Genomic DNA, 15,362 nt, shown 5'->3' on the forward strand with positions numbered 1-15,362 from the left:
CACCTGGCGCCACTCATTCCCACTGCCGCCTGCCTCCCTGGTGCCTTCTTGCCTCTCTTCTGGCTCTGCAGCCACTCCTCCCCTCGCTTTCCCTGAACACATCGCCAGTGTCCACAGGAGCCCCTCCCCAGAGTGCCCTTCTCTACCCCAAGCCCTAGGTGCTAGGTGACTCAGTTCCAGTGTCACTGTCTCTGTCACGTTCCATGATCTTTCCACCCCTCTTCCCACAAACAGTTCCCTCCCCTCTGTCCCCATAAGTTCTACTCACCCTTCACTTACAGCTCTCATCACTCAGTAGCACTATCTTTTGCTTCTGTGTCTGTCTCTCCTGGAAGACTGTGAATTCCACTTTGACAGCATTGTGCCTTAATCCTTTTATTTATGGGATACAGTTTAGAGTTTTATGTGTTGCTGAGCATTGAGGAGGTAGATCATTTGGGTTGGAAAAATCTCATTGCTGGGACTTTTCATTTCTCCTTGTGTTAAAAATCATTGTTGTAATGACCTCTTTCTCTCAGTCTACTTCATGAAGTCATTGAGCTAGAAGTGATTCTTTGTGGAGGACCTCCCCCAGACACCCTTTACGTTAGGTTCCAGACTTTTCTTTGCAGGTGTTCCCGCCCCAGCCCCATTCACCTCTCATGCTGATTGCTCCCACAGTCTTCTCAGAACTTTACTTGTACTCCCTTATCCTTGCATTTTTGAACTTGGATCAATTTCATTACAGCATCATCCAAGAAGGCAGCTTAAGACACCATTTTCCTAGGACCTATATCTATCATCTATCAACTTTATGTTTCTGAGGACTCATTTCATTTCCTTATGATCCAATCTCACTTATGCCTCCCTTCACAGTGACAAACGGCTAACATAGTCTCAGAATGGCCCATGCTGACATGGCCCATGCTGACAGTTCACTGGGATTACAGTCTGTATTATTACTGCATTCTTACTCCAACTTAATCACATTAGAAGCATGTGGTAGGGGGCAGGTTTTGCACCAGAGTTTGGTTAAAGGAAATATAAATTGGCCAGACACAAAGCCTGAGCTCTTTTCATGTTCAGCAATGGGGGATCTCCCACAGAACACTTCATTGTTTTACCCTATCATTATTCCCCTAAAGAAGACACTGGGTTGATAATGTTAACTGTTGAATGGAAAGCCCAGAAACTTAGTTTGTGCTTTAGAAATTAAAATTTAAAGGGGCGCCTGGGTGGCTCAGTTGGTTGAGCATCCGATTTCGGTTTAGGTCATGATCTCGCTGTCTGTGAGTCCGAGCTCTGTGTCGGGCTCTGTGCTGACAGCTCAGAGCCTGGAGCCTGCTTCGGATCCTGTGTCTCCCTCTCTCTCTGCCCCTCCCCTGCTCTTGTTCTGTCTCTCTGTCAAAAATAAATAAAACATTAAAAAAAATTTTTTTAAAGAAATTAAAATTTAGCAACTGCTGTTATAACTTTAACTTAACAATACAAGGTATTAGAATATAATTCTAAATGAGGAAATAATTCCACTCCTTCATAACTCTTTGACTCAATATACTTAATAGCTATTTTACATACTTCTCTTTCTTAAACTTCTTTGTCATTCTGTTGTTACTTGAATTTCATGAAAAAAAATAAGAAGGCCCTCCTTTCAGTGACTTCATTTATATTTCTCACATTCACTTCCTTCCTCTTTCTTCTCTACCCCCTAAAAGAAATGAAAACCATCCACGTAATAAATTCATTGTAACTCAGCAGATATATACGAAGTGACTTCTTGATTAAGTATTAAGCTAGGTGTCATGGGCAATTAAAGAAAAAAACTGTAACTTTGTCCCTGAGCCCAAAATACTTCCAACTTAGAAATGAGGTAAAATCTTATATTTGGATGAGTACTATAATGATAGTGTATCATGAATATAACAAAGATGAATGAGGCAGAACAATTATTTGATCTTTACGAGGAGGTAGCTCAATGTTGTAAAGCAATGTTTTCTAAATTATGTTGCTTGAGGTGTTAAATATGTTCTTCCCCCAAAATAGGAATAAAATATATCAGGTCTTTCAATTCATGATTCACAATGCATATTTTCATATTAAAGACTCAGAGCGTTTTCAAAAAAATTTGCTTATGAATCAGTAAAGCAACTGGGAACAGAAGAGAAAGCCTTGGCCTTTTGCATTTGAAATTTGTGGCTTTTTTTTTTTTTTTACTTAATATAAATAGCAGAAGGAGAAAGAGAGGCAGACAAAGAGATAAAGGGAGAAGACCGAGAGAGACAGAGAGAGAGAGAGAGAGAGAGAGAGAGAAGGGACCCCGTGCCGTAAAGATACATGTTAACTTTGTGTTACCCATTGTTTTTCAAGATTACTTGACCATGGAATTCTTTAAAAATCATAGCGAGTAACATACAGAGGGTGCTAGTACTACTCCCTAGAAAAGGGGTCAGGGAATATTAGCTCATGGCTTAGCTGAAGAAGGATTGTAAATCTCATGCTTAAGTGGTTTTGAATAAATGTTACAAACCTCTGGTTCGTATAACAGAATCCTCTATCAGTTGTGTGCCTGATTTATGTGATAGCCTGAATCTTAGTTCTCTTTGGTCTTAGATTTAATTACATACCTATATCTTTTGTTCTACTTAATCAGGAAGTTCAAACTGTGTCTCCCTAGGAAGTACAGGCTTCCTTTCCAGTTGTCTCTGAAAAGTGACTGTTGTACTTGTTCTACTCTCTTTTTTTTAATGTTTATTTTTGAGAGAGAGAGAACGCGCGCGCGCGCGCGTGCGCGCGCAAGTGGGGGAGGGGGAGAAAGAGGGAGACACAGAATCTGAAGCAGGCTCCAGGCTCTGAGCTGTCAGCACAGTGCCCGACGCGGGGCTCAGACGTGGGGCCCGAACTCAGGAGCCACGAGATCATGACCTGAGCCCAAGTCAGATAATTAAATGACTGAGCCACCCAGGCTCTCCTTGTTCTGCTCTTTATGAGAGTATTTTGTTCCTATCTTCCCATGCTGTTTTACTAATGCCCTAAGCTGCTCTTTTTCCATTTTCTCTTCAAGAAAGCCCACATCTAGCTGGTTGCTTCTTTTAGCTGCCATCCCTGCTTATTTATTTCCATTCAGCAAACATGCCTAGAGTCCTTCCATCTCCATTACTCCTCAGCAGTCTCTACTTAACTTCTACGCTCTGGTTTTTGTATCATTCCAACACAACTGGCTGCCTCAAGTCAAATACGATGATTATTGGCCATTTTTCTTTTTCTCAGTTCCTAGAATGATTTCAGTTCCTTATAATTTTTGACATATTCTCCACTCAAGACTGCTTTGCTTTCTCTATTCTACATTTGTAAACCCACCGTCTGTTCTTTACCTGGGTACCTACTAAGGGGACTGCATCTTCCTCCCTCCATGAGCCCTTTCACTGTGAGACAATAAATGTACTTGTACTTCTGTCCTCCTGCCTCCTCAAAATCTGTATGCCTCACTTGGCTAACTTTTTATCTTGTTATTTCATTATCATCCTTATTTGATTCTGTTGCATATAGTGTCAAGTATAGATCTGTGTTACCTGCCTTAACTTATACCCTAAGCTGGGACTAAAACTGATTTATTAACTGGGTCCCGTTAATACTCAGCAAAGTGTTCCATGTGTTTGCTTTGTGATTTGACCATTTTCCTGTGATGAAAATCAATGAATGCCACCCTTTTCTGGAAAAGACACAGCAGGCCTTATTCTGTCTGATTCATAAGGAAATATGCAGCCCACTATCAGCCAGAGACCTACACTGAGCGTCATTTCCCTGAGATTTGAGATTCCACTGCCCCCAGTCTTCTCATTTCCCACACATCTTTATGTCTCTCTTTTTCTGCTTATCATTATTTCCCTGCTATCTCAGTCTTATGTGAAATGTTACAGTCATCTAGTAAGAATGTATGAGGGTCAATCATAAGCAAAGCAAAACAGCAGCATGGGATAAGAGAGTACCAAAAGCTATGACATAGTCCATGCTCCTTAGCCCTGCTTGCTCCTATATATAATGCAGTTGGGAGATAAAGCATGCATACAAAGAAGTTCAGAAGAATACAGTACTCCCAGGAGCAAAACAGACAAGTTTGCTTCAGGGGTTAGAGAAGGGGAAGATCAGTAAGCTAGACTGGCGACTAGGTGGGAAAAGTTTTGCAGAGAAAGTGACTCTTTGTACTGGATCTTCCAGAATGGATAGAACTTAGCTTTGTTGGAGGGATGAGGAAAGGCACTTGGTAGGGACAGGGTTCATACTGGGGAGTCCTGAAGACGTGGGAGAACTAGAAAGGCTGTTGAGTGACTGCAGGTCAGGGGAAGAAAACTGAAGTCTACCTTACAGGTCTTGTATTTCCAAGGAGCAGCTTCAAGTTTTATCTGTTTTCTATTTTAAGTAGAATAAAAATTCCATTTAGAGTGTATTTTAAAGTCGTTGATGTAGGCAATGGAGAGTTAGTGGAGATTTTTGAATAAGGATGTTATGTAAGCAGAATTTCAAGGCAGTTAGCCTTACATTTATTTATGTAAGAGCTGAGGCGATGGAGCTGAGGAGAATGAAAATAGGAGGAAGACCAACAGCGGAAAGACCAACTATTGCCACGGTCCAGGTTGAGTGAAGTGAGGTCTGGCCTGAGCCAAGGAAGAAATGCAGAAACACAGATAATAGCTGCCTTAAGTCTGGTTTCCCAGAAGCAAACCCTGAGAAAATGAGCCAAGTGACAGTGATTTACTAAGGGAGTGCTTTTAAAAGAAAATAGTAAGAGATTTGGGGGAGCAAAACAGAGGAACAACTGAGAAGAACCAAGGGTGTGATTTCAGGTGAAATCAAGGCCTTCAGCTAATCTGAGTCAAGGGGCTGGTCTTTCACTGTCTGTACTCAGGCATTGCCTGTGGAGCTTGGCAAAAGGCGATAAAGGAAAAAATTTCCAGGCACTCCTCGCTCTTTGAACCTTTGGAACAAAGCAGATCTAGCAATCCAAGGGCAGACGGTCATCTGAAGAGACTCATGTGGAGTGTTAGAAGCAAAGTATAAAGAAAGGGTGAGGCAACTGACAGTTACAAGTTATCTAAAGAATAAACTTATAGAAGTGAGATATATGTTAAGTAGGTAGAGAAAGACAGATAGTGAGAGAGAGAGAGAGAGAGAAGGTATAAAGCACTGATTTCTGACTTACCAAGAGGCTACAATTTTTCTGCTGTTCCTGGTGTCCAGATAATCCAATAGTCCATAGTAGGTTTTATAAAATATGTAAAGTATTTTGAAATGTCAGATATTATGGCACAAAGCAGCCTTGTTTAATTGGCATAAATTCTTCCTCTTCTCGTGTGAACTCCTCCCCATGTATCAATGTGATACTGTCTTTTTCCTGAAGAGTTAATAGTTTATGACCAGAATTTGATTGCACTCAATAAATGGGAGCAAAATACGCTCATTAGTACAAAGGAGTAGGACTGTCGAGCAGTGTTATGTGCAACCACATTTGAGATTCATGGCCATAACTTTAAAGTGAGACCAGTCTACAATTTGTGTGATTTTTGTGTAGAAACAATTGAAGTCACAGAAGCACAGAAGTAAAGGAGATATTTGGACTTAACCAGAATTGGAGGTTAGCCATGTGAGTTAATGGAGGGGAAAAAAGGTTAAAGGAGTTAAAGTTTGCAAGTAAATGATTGTGGTGATGGACCATGGAATCTAAGCTAGGGACAAAAAAAAAGTAGGATCTCTGAATTAATTGCAAGTCTTGATATGGTGAAGGAATTGGTGACAGACATAAATGAGCTCAAGTTAATGGTAAAACACTTGAAATTGAGATTGAGGTGCTGCAGTTTTTCCAGTTGACAAGGTCAAGGATAAGACCTTGAGAGTGGATGACATAGGTGATGTAGAGGAAAAGATTACTAAAGATGAGGAAGTCAAAGAAATAAGACTAGATTGTTCAAGATTTTATCCAAATGAGAGACTACAGTGTTCAGTAGATTCACTCAAGTAGTAAAATGTCCAAGAATAATGACAGGAATGACAGTTTTCAAAGTTCTTTAGCCTCCTGCCTGATCAAACAAAAACAAAGGGAAATAAAAACAAAGAAACTCTGTAAGATGTCCTGAATAGATGAGCAATTAACTTCCACAGCAGCATTTATTCACCTTGGTACCAAAAAATAAGCATAATGTTTATCTAAGTTGCAAAATCATTTTACTTTTATTTATACTGAACATTTCTATACACAAAGACAATGTTGAACCTTCATGGTTTCCCTTAATAATTATACAGTGTCTCCCTAGATTACTAATTAAAACCTATGAGGGTCATTGGGAGAATAATTTTAAATCTGTGTTGAGTGTAATAGATAACTATCCATAACACTTAATTATGATTCAAGGAAATAACCTGAATTGGATTTTGAGTGTATCCTCATCCATTTATTTATTTATTTATTTAGCATAATTAGTTGGTTGTAGCCTGCTTATATTTCCAAAAGGACTTTTGGTCATCTTTATTCCAATTATAAGAGCACACGGCTTTGGGACTGATGGTGACAGATATTCAGTGAAAGATATATTCATAGAAGAGCAGGGATATCCTGGACATAGATTGAGGGATTGCATGTTCAGTCAGCTTATTATATACCTTATCTTACACTTACGTATGCTGTCTTTTTCTTATTTATCCTATACCCAACTAAACAACTCTAAGGAATGATTAATGTGTTCTGTTTCTATTTTTATTTATTTATTTTTAACGTTTTTATTTATTTTTGAGACAGAGAGAGACAGAGCATGAACAGGGGAGGGGCAGAGAGAGAGAGGGAGACACAGAATCAGAAACAGGCTCCAGGCTCCGAGCCATCAGCCCAGAGCCCGACGCGGGGCTCGAACTCACGGACCGCGAGATCGTGACCTGGCTGAAGTCGGACGCTTAACCGACTGCGCCACCCAGGCGCCCCTGTTTCTATTTTTAAAATATGATGCTTGTTTGTTTGCTTTACTTGTGTTATATTCTCCAGTAGATCTCAATTAGCTAGATAGCTCATTGAATTCATCAAGTAACAATTCATCAATGGCAGCAGCATTTAGCAAAGAAACTGGTAGGATGAGGCGACACAGAATGCAGGGAGTTCAGGGAGGTGTATTTCTGTAGAGAGGAAGTAGACTGATGGAAAAAGCCCTGGGATAAAAGATTCACATCTTAGACTAGACTCTTTTCTGCCCTTTCACTGTGAGGAATATTTTAAACTTAAATTTCTCATTTATAAATGTGATACCAATTAATGTTATTATAATCTGAATAAATTAGGGGAAAGCTTTTCAAAAGGCATTAAAAATATAGGATACTATTCTTATTTAAGCATAATGGTGTAATTGCTTTAAGACGTCTAGTGTACTCTAGAAGGTGGCTCAAAGATGATAAAGATTATTTTATTTTATTTTAATTTTTTTTCAACGTTTATTTATTTTTGAGACAGAGAGAGACAGAACATGAACGGGGGAGGGGCAGAGAGAGAGGGAGACACAGAATGGGAAACAGGCTCCAGGCTCTGAGCCATCAGCCCAGAGCCCGACGCGGGGCTCGAACTCACGGACCGCGAGATCGTGACCTGGCTGAAGTCGGACGCTTAACCGACTGCGCCACCCAGGCGCCCCAATAAAGATTATTTTAAATTAGAAGGTAGTCTTGTTGGTTTCTGCAAATGCCAGAATATGCTTCTGGTTTCAAAGAAGACCCAGCTGTGGAAATGTATCTATGAGTCAGACATGTAATTGAAGATTTCTGACAACTGTAACATCCTCAAGGGAGGCTGGAAGGTAGATGCTGAACCTTCATGCCACTTGGAAGTAAGATCAGAATTGGAAATAAGATGGGTATGAAAAAAGCACTAGAGGCAACTTTACCACTGAGCAAACTAGGCAATTGCCTTAGCAAGAAGGCAGCCTTGTCTCAAAATGCTTCCCCAGGACCCAAGAAATGAAGTGCCCAGGATTTCTACATTAAAAAGACATTCATTTGGGTATAGAATTTCTGAATTTCTCATTTTGGGGTGGGAAATTAAACAAAAAGTTATCTTCACTCACAATTCTTGATGTAGATTGATCTATTGGTTCACATCAATATTTCAAAGAAGGTATAGAAAAAGGATAAGAAAAATGGGCATCTGTAAGGCAGAGGGGAGGAATACAGAGCAAGGGAAATCCAATCTGGTGTCACTTTACCCTATGTATCATTTTGCTCCATGATGGCTCTGCAGTTAGCTGCCCACGTTATCCTATCTGTGCAAAGGAGGGAACGAAAGGAGGAAGGTAGAAAGAAGGGAAGACTGAACAAGAAAAGGGGTGGTGGGGAGAAGGGCTGGTGTGAGAGAAATGGAAGCTATGCCTGAGCTAGATAAAGCCTGAAGCACATGTGTGCCCTCCCCAGATACATGCCCCACTTACCACTCATCCAGCCTCATCTGGTTTCACTTCCCCTCACAGCCTAGTCCAGGCTTACTGACTTTCTTTCTGTTCTCAGGACATCCCTACTTTTTTCTCATCTCAGCTTCTTCACATACCAATTGCCCTTGTGTGGATCCATCCTCTCACTCTGTCTCCATCCAGGACAGGTCTCCACCCTCCTTGCACCTTTCAGTATCAATTTGAATATCACTTCGAAGAGGCCTTCCCTAACCCCCTATTTTGAAGTAGGGCCCTAGGTTTACTTGCTAAACAGCTTTTCCATTTCAACCCTCTCTCCATAGTTTGCAATTGAACATGCATTGGAATGATTGTGTGTTGTGTGTTGAATCTCCCTCTCTCTCTGATTCTCTCTCTCTCTCTCTGATTTCCTCTCTCTCTCTCTCTCTCATTTAGAAGTTCCATGAAGGCAGAGAGCATGTCAGTGCATTGTATCTTCTACCCCTCAAGGCTTGCCAGAGTCATTCAGTAGAAACTATTGCAGAGATAAACCAATTGTTTAAGAAGTTTAACAACAGCACTTTCATTCTTGTTCCTTGGGCTATGAATATCCACAAGTGGCAGTGGTTATTTCTGTTGGAAGGATTTGTATACTGATGAATTTTTGAACTATCTAAAAGACAAAAATGTATGACATCTGATCTACATGTTTAAACTAAAGAAAATTGAAATGGAATGTTGCTAGATGGTTAACTCACAATGGCTTGGTATTTCAGGTTGGAATTGTACAGTATGGAGAAAATGTAACCCATGAGTTCAACCTCAATAAGTACTCATCAACGGAAGAGGTACTTGTTGCAGCAAATAAAATAATCCAGAGAGGTGGCCGCCAGACTATGACAGCCCTTGGGATAGACACAGCCAGGTATGTGGATTAAAAAATAGACCAAGGTAAAAAAACTACACATGACCAACTGTTCACAATCAAGCCCTTTCGAGTGTTGATTGAGCATTTATCTTGGCAATATTTAAAGTCATCTTTTTAAAAAACTGGATTCCACCAGTTAGCTAATAGTTATAGGATCAAGTTTTTCTACAACATAGTCTCCCTGCCCTTCTTGTCTTTCCTGTTATTCTAAAGGTTTAAGTCATGGAAAATCAGTCATAAAAACTACTGTAGTCTAATGCATCATGTTCTTGGGTGCTAAGACAAAATATTAGTGAATATATTTGCCCTTTGTTCTTTGTTTACAGCTTCTAGGAACCCCATTTTTTAAAAAAGAGGATTAATATTCATCCACTTCTACTCAATATGTATTTATATCCTAGTATGTCCATAATTTTACAGTACCTAATTTAGGGTTATTGAAGCTCTCAAGTAAGAGAACTGTAACAGAACTGTCCTTTGATCACAATGTAGAACATTTTATTTTCTATATCGTTCCCAATTGCATGCAACTCCCATGTTTTGCTGTTTTATTCATGAGTTGCCTTTAAGCTAGTAAGGTTCTGATCAAAAACTAAACAATACCAAAATCACAGGAGATCTAATAAGTAATGTGACTAATACTAAGGATCCTTCTGTTACGTGTCTTCAACTTCTGGACCCTCATCTGATTTTAAAGAACTAATTACCCATTCTCTCACTTCACTTGTCTGCTAAGATCAGTATTTTAAGGGGGTTAAAATAGTTAATATGGATATTCTGAAGAACTGAGATTTTATGTGCAGCATTAGGCCCCTAAGTGTTAGAGAAGCATGTGGTTCTAGTTATATGGGACTCAAGAGAAAATAACCACAAACAGATGGGGTAATTTTACATTTACCTGCCTTTCAGATCACCAATTTGCATGCACAGAGAGTGCACATGTTGAGGTGTGCTGAATGCACCTTCTTAAATAATTGACTAAATGTGACTGCACATTCAAAGTAAATCAAAGTGTTCTTTGAAAGCTCTGAGTCTGTAGGGAGCTGTGTATTTTCTACAGGCAACCACTTAAGAATGAATATTCATCTTTGAAAACTAACTGAAGAAATATTCTGGCTGCTTTGCTCCTGCGTAAATACCACTCTAAATACCATAACCCTATATGGTTTTTGCCTACATGTTTCACAAAGCGTCTAGCTGTAGGGCACACAGTTTAATGAGTTTTGTATATAAATAAAACTCCATAGCGGTATTACTCAGTATCCTTGTACATTCTTTTTTCACATTGAAGCATATTTTTAATTGCTGTTTATTCCTTTCTAGCAGGGCCAATTGCAAACAATATTTTTAATTTTTTAGAATCCTTTACTTCTATTTTCATTGGATGGCAGTATTTGGGGGTCAAGGGCAATTTGCTGAAGATATTTGAAACAGAAAGAGTCTACTCAAGAGTTCTGCCAGTGGCTAGTTTTACATTATATAAAACCAACCCTTGTTTAGATCTAGCAGATTTTCTTTAAGAAATGTCTTTTAATTATCTCCATCAGCTGAGGTTCATTCAGTAATGACCTGTATCTTTGTAAGAAGTAGGAAGTTTTGGTGATCCTCTAGAGAATTAAGACCACAAAAAGGGTTGAATCATATGTGATATCCATGTCTGAACTTCATCTAAAGACTAGTCTTTAACATCTGTTTTCACCTTTGTACATATAAAGAAGTTGGACATTTACCTGTTTAGTGTAGAGGGCAGAAATATGCAGTTCCTTAGTGATCAGTTGTTTTTTTTAATAGCTTCTCCTTTATTTTGAAATTTTTAAGAAAAATCAAAAATGTAAAAGAAGGCAAATAACAAAATTCTATGTACTCACCAAACAAATCAACAGTTGTTAATATCTTCTCATATTTGCCTTCAGTCTTTTTAAAGAGAAATAATCACAGATAAAAATCCCTCTGCCCACATCACTGGGATTTTCTCTCCTGCTCACAAGATACCTACTATTGTGCATTTACTGTGTACCTAAGGTACAACTAATGTGTATTGTGCAAACCATTTGGAAGGTTGGTTTAAGAGAAATGTTTTTTGGCATATTCCAAACTGCAGGTATTTGCCCTCACGACCAAACTAAAATATTTAAAAGGAGCATTCAGTACAACAATTGCTGCATTTTATACCAAAATCAAAAAAAATATTATATGAAACCCTTTCATTGTTTCATTCCAAATAAACTTACTTGACTCAAGAGAGGGAAGTGAGTTGAGTAAAAGAAAATAATACAGGGAAAGTGTGCCTGTGTGTGTGTGTGTGTGTGTGTGTGTGTGTGTGTGTGCGCGCACGTGCCTGTGAAGAAGCACAAAACAAACAAGAATTTAAGTTCCCTTCTCTTTCAGCTCTTTCCATAAATGCTTTTTGAATTAAATAAAAACTCCTTTCTTTGCAGTTAGGGCATAGCATTTCCCTTTCTCTCCGTGCCACCTTCTCCCACCCCATCCCCAGCAGCCTGTGTCCTAAAACCTAGTTCAGACCAAATTTTTCATAGCTACTCCAGCCCCTTTTGTCCTCCATAGCCCTGCTTTATCACTGAGTCAGACCACAACTGTCTGCAGTCTTTTATGACCATGTCTGATTTTCCCCCATACTCCTGTTTTCCCCCAGCTCCCCTCCTCAGCTCAGAGGATTTCCATACTGTTCTATAAATGTCAGAGTAGATGTGGGGGAAGTGAGGACAGAGCAAAAGTTTCTGCCAAAAGCAGAAGAAAAGAGGAGTGTTTATAGAGAAAGGAGTGGCTGAGACAGTATTTGAGATCTGACCTTCTCTAGATCTGATGTGTGCTCCATTGACACCTTCCCTGACAAGTTTCCAAAGAATGAAATACTGCTGCCCTTTGTATATGGGATATGTGATGATCAGCAAAATGGTGACCTCTCCATCATCTGGAATAAATCCAAAACTATTACAAATAATGATCATCATGCCTCCCAGCTTGAACAATGGGTGTCAGTGTTGATCTTGGAAGGACAGCACTAGTCTAGCTACAGTTGTCACTGTTTTTCTTTTGTTTATCACTTTGCCTAACCTTGGGGTGGTGTTTTATTTGCTTCTCTTTTCTCTTTGATTTCTTCAGGAAGGAGGCTTTCACTGAAGCCCGGGGTGCCCGAAGGGGAGTTAAAAAAGTTATGGTGATTGTGACTGATGGGGAGTCCCATGATAACCATCGACTGAATAAGGTCATCCAAGACTGTGAGGATGAAAACATTCAGCGATTTTCCATAGCTGTAAGTACAGGGCTAGAAATGGCTTTCATATTCTGTTGTGAAGACAAGAGGGGTGTGTGTGTGTGTGTGTGTGTGTGTGTGTGTGTGTGTGTGTGGTGTGTGTGTGTGTGTATGTGTGTATGTATATACATATATCTTGGTTATGTTATGAAAGTGACACAGACAAGGTTGAGAAAGGAAAAGTTCTCCACTTGAAAGTAAACTCTGTGGAGGCAAGATAGGGTTTTTGCTCCCTTTGTGTCCCCAGGAAGAGAGGGCAAGAGAAAGAAAGAGACAGAAATAGGGAAGGAAAAAGAAGAGAAGAAAAGGAGAAGAAGGTAGGAAGAGGAACTGGGGGGGGGGGCGGGGCGGGGGGAGAGAGGAACGGAGGAAGGGCAGGAAAGAGGAAGGGAAGGAGGAGATGGAAGGGTGGAAGGAAAAAGGAAGGGAGGTAGGAAAGGAGGGAACTGAAGATGTGCTAGGTAAGAAATACAGTGCCTGCTAATTAATAATTCTTCCCACGATTTGGGAAGGTGGAAAATCAGGACAAAGCTCCTAATAATCTGCTAAAAGTGAACAATGGTATTTCCACACCTACAACTCTATGAGTTACAGGAAAGAAGCAAAAGGTCACCTAATTTTTTGTCTACTCTGGACAGTCTACACCAGGACTTAGAAGAAGAGTCAGTCCCTGTGATGGCAAGACTTTCTTTTTTTTTTTTTCACATTTACTTATTTTTGAGAGACAGAGAGAGACAGAGCATGAGCAGGGGAGGGGCAGAGAAAGTGGGAGACACAGAATCCAAAGCAGGCTCCAGGCTCTGAGCTGTCAGCACAGAGCCCAACGCAGGGCTTGAACTCACAGACCATGAGATCATGACCTGAGCCAAAGTCGGCCACTTAACCAACTGAGCCACCCAGGCGTCCCAGCAAGACTTTCTTATGTGGTTTTGTAGTTACAGTTATTCCTCTGCACAAGCCACTTTCTTGGCATTACTGGTGGATGAGGAGGGATCAGGAGACTGACTTATTACTTATGCACTCTGTGCAGAGCCATTTCATCCCATTTCATAACCCCTCACTGTGCAGCCAAAGTGAAGCAGCCAGCAGCTATAAAATGTTTTCCTATAATTGCATTTAAGCTGGGCAAGAAGAGAAAAAGGATTACAGAAGAAGAAATTTCCTTTAGTTCCAAGGAAAAGCCTAGCCTGCTCTTGATGATGTAGAAGATATTACATATAAAGTACTTTAGCTCTTTGTGAGCAAATCTGGATTAATACAACAGCAATCCATTATTAGTAAGAAGTGTCTTTCAAATATAAAAAACAAAAAGGGGAGAGGGAGAGAGAGAGAGAGAGAGAGAGAGAGAGAGTCAGAGTGCTTTATAGCTCTTATTAGTGATTACGGGGGAGGGGCAGAGAGAGAGGGAGACACAGAATCGGGAACAGGCTCCAGGCTCTGAGCCATCAGCCCAGAGCCTGACGCGGGGCTCGAACTCCCAGACCGCGAGATCGTGACCTGGCTGAAGTCGGACGCTTAACCGACTGCGCCACCCAGGCGCCCCTCTAAATCAACTTCTAATAGTTCCATGAACTAAGATAACTCAATTTTCATGGTGCGACCCCATGGAGAGGGACATTCAGAAAAAGAGAAATAAAACTTCTACATTTCAAACATGGAAAATAATTTAAATTGTCACTCATATAGCACTCTATAATCTACAGTGTTTTTTTTTTCTGTGTCCTAGATACCTTTCTTTGCCCTTCATGGCACTCCAAAGAGAGGAGGGCAACCTTTATTTTCCCCATTTTATGAATGAGAAAACCAAGGGATAGCAGTCCCCATGACTGTAGGTCACATGGCCAGGTCTCCACATCCCCCTTGACTGACCACATGAACCACACTGCCCTGGGCTGTTCTTCCCCATGCCCCAATCTTTCTTTCTTCTGCCTTGGGTCTCTGGAAGGTGCTACAGGACTATCCTAACCTGTTTTCACTCACTTCCTCTAACTTCCAAAGAGCACCATTTTTCTCTCCACCTCCTGCTTTTTGTACCAGAGCAAAAGGACCCAGCACAGAAATGCTAAGCATGTCCCATAATGTGATAACTTTAAGCAACAAAGGACCCATGGACATTTTCCAGAAGTAAGTCTAAGAAAGGTGGGGGGGGGGGGGGGGGATAGAGGACAGTATATTTTGGAGCCAGAAAGACCTTTGTTCAAATTCTGCCTTTGTGAGAGTGAATAAGTCACTTAATACTCTGAGCTTCAGCTTCTTTATCTATAAAGTAGGGTAATATTGTTTCTCTCTCTTTCAGATAAAGAACCAGTGAGATAATGACTGTGAAACCATCTAGCACAATGGCAGGCTAGGCAACCAATAAATATTATTTTTCTTAAGGATCTTTAACTGAAGCAGTTTACAACCATGAAGTAATAAAATTATAGTGCTTTAGAACTAGAAGGAATTTTATAGATAAACTGTGTTGCCCTCTTGCACAGAAGCCTTCAGAGACTCCCCCATGCACTGTCAACCCTATTCTCAGCTTCTGAACCTTAACTAACGACTGTGTCCCGCCTTCCTTTCTAATCGTTCACTCTTGATTCAATAGCATGTGCCCTTTAAGGAGTCTTCTTAATATATATTGTTTTTTTTTAATTAAGGCAGGAAACAAACATCTCAGAACTCTAACTGCTTAGCCTAAATTGGTTTTCACAAAATCTCTTTTATTTACAGTAAGTGAGAATAAGATATTACCCATAATTGCATTAATCTTCCAGGAGAATAATAA

General features: G+C 40.2%; 1 protein-coding gene across 1 annotated transcript in view; it reads left to right on the forward strand.

Annotated features, from left to right (window-relative positions):
• Positions 1–15,362, forward strand: part of ITGA1 (integrin subunit alpha 1) — a 169,103-nt gene that overhangs the window by 82,147 nt on the left and 71,594 nt on the right. The window contains exons 7-8 of the mRNA XM_040496802.1: positions 9,167–9,315; positions 12,442–12,592. Coding sequence (XP_040352736.1) covers positions 9,167–9,315; positions 12,442–12,592 — 300 coding nt within the window. The remainder of the gene's footprint in view (positions 1–9,166; positions 9,316–12,441; positions 12,593–15,362) is intronic.

The sequence above is a fragment of the Herpailurus yagouaroundi genome, unplaced genomic scaffold (genome assembly GCF_014898765.1).
Source record: "Herpailurus yagouaroundi ecotype Mexico unplaced genomic scaffold, PumYag 29, whole genome shotgun sequence".
NCBI lineage: Eukaryota > Metazoa > Chordata > Mammalia > Carnivora > Felidae > Herpailurus > Herpailurus yagouaroundi.